The following is a 1,451-nucleotide window of genomic DNA, read 5'->3' on the forward strand; positions in this document are numbered from 1 at the left end:
GTAAAGGTCGAAAACAACGAACGAGAACATGTTTTTCTTCAGTTCTGTTTTCCACGCCGTTCCCGAGGGTGCTTTTGGTCGAAGACGAAGTGAAGTTGAACGAAGCCACCCGAAGTGATGGCCGGGGTTGGTAAGGTATAAAAAGGCGCTGCACCAGGAAGCGGACAGATCAGTTTGGAAGAAACCTCTTAACGGAGCAGAAACAGTTTGAAGCAGCTCGGTCAGAATGAGTGCGACGGAAGTTTTCTACTACCATCAACAAAGTTATCCGGCGTACTGCGGACATCAAGCGGATCCACAGCAACAGTTGCACAACTTTCCGAACTCCTTCGGCCATGGAAACGTGGATGGATACTTCACCGGAGCCGGGTGGTTCTATCCTCCGGTGGAAGCGAGCAGTGACGAGTACGACCCCTGTGCGAATGGGGACATTTTCCCGCCCAGCCCACAGTCGACCGGTGGCGAAAGTGTCGAAAGCATCGCCACGCCCGACAGCTACTCAACGGTCGAGGTCCGTTTGAATACGCCGGTCAGCACAACGTCGGACGGAGCTAGCACCTCCGACAGTGATATCCAGAGTCCTGCCGATCCGCTGCCGAAGGTGACGAAGGGGAAAGGCAAACGGGGTGGCGCCGTGCCGACGGTGGTGCGACGGAAGCGACGCCTGGCGGCCAACGCGCGCGAACGGAAGCGGATGCAGGGGCTGAACGAGGCGTTCGATCGGTTGCGCCAGTATCTGCCCTCGCTCGGCAACGATCGACAGTTTTCCAAGCACGAAACGCTGCAAATGGCTCAGTCGTACATCGGTGCGCTGGTGGAGCTGCTGGATTAATTGCGGAGAAGGTGCGGAGAACGGTGCCGGGAGCAATAGTTAATTTATTGATTGTTTTTACTTATGTACAGTTCGTTAGCATTTATAGTTATTAAGGATCTGTAAGACTTGTTAAAATAAATCAATATTTAAAGAATAATATAACAAACATGATTGTTTTCTTATTTGTTGATCGCAGTTGTTCGTTACTATGAAAAACATTAAGAATTTTTGGAGGGACGGTAGTGGACCCAAAGGAATCCTATTAAAATTCAAATGTATTCTTTTTAAAGTCTTTTTTACAGTAACCAATCAACTTTAAGTTATGGTTAGATAATGCGGTTCTTTCATATGAAATGAATCCGAAAACAAAAAAATTTTATTCTAACAATTTCAAAGGGATGCCTTTGTTTTATGATTTTCGAATACACAAATTAGTAAGGATGCAAATAGAACACAAAAAAAATAACAAAGGAAGTTTTATTTTTTTAAATTAATTTTGAGTAACGAAAATTTGTATTGGAAAAAGCGAAACATAAATTTATCTTAAAAACAACTTTTCTTAAACTCTCATTGAAATTGACATTGACCATTCTTCACGTAGAAAGATATAATATTCGTCTAAGCTGAGGGTTTCTAC

The 1,451-nt window shown here is 44.6% G+C and overlaps 1 protein-coding gene across 1 annotated transcript; it reads left to right on the top strand.

Annotated features, from left to right (window-relative positions):
- The first annotated feature begins 226 nt into the window (after positions 1 to 226).
- On the top strand, positions 227 to 832 carry LOC131260878 (twist-related protein-like). The gene has a single exon (XM_058262721.1). It carries the CDS (start codon positions 227 to 229, stop codon positions 830 to 832), a length of 606 nt encoding a protein of 201 aa, XP_058118704.1.
- The last annotated feature ends 619 nt before the right edge of the window (positions 833 to 1,451 follow it).

The sequence above is a fragment of the Anopheles coustani genome, chromosome 3 (genome assembly GCF_943734705.1).
Source record: "Anopheles coustani chromosome 3, idAnoCousDA_361_x.2, whole genome shotgun sequence".
Taxonomy (NCBI): Eukaryota; Metazoa; Arthropoda; class Insecta; order Diptera; family Culicidae; genus Anopheles; species Anopheles coustani.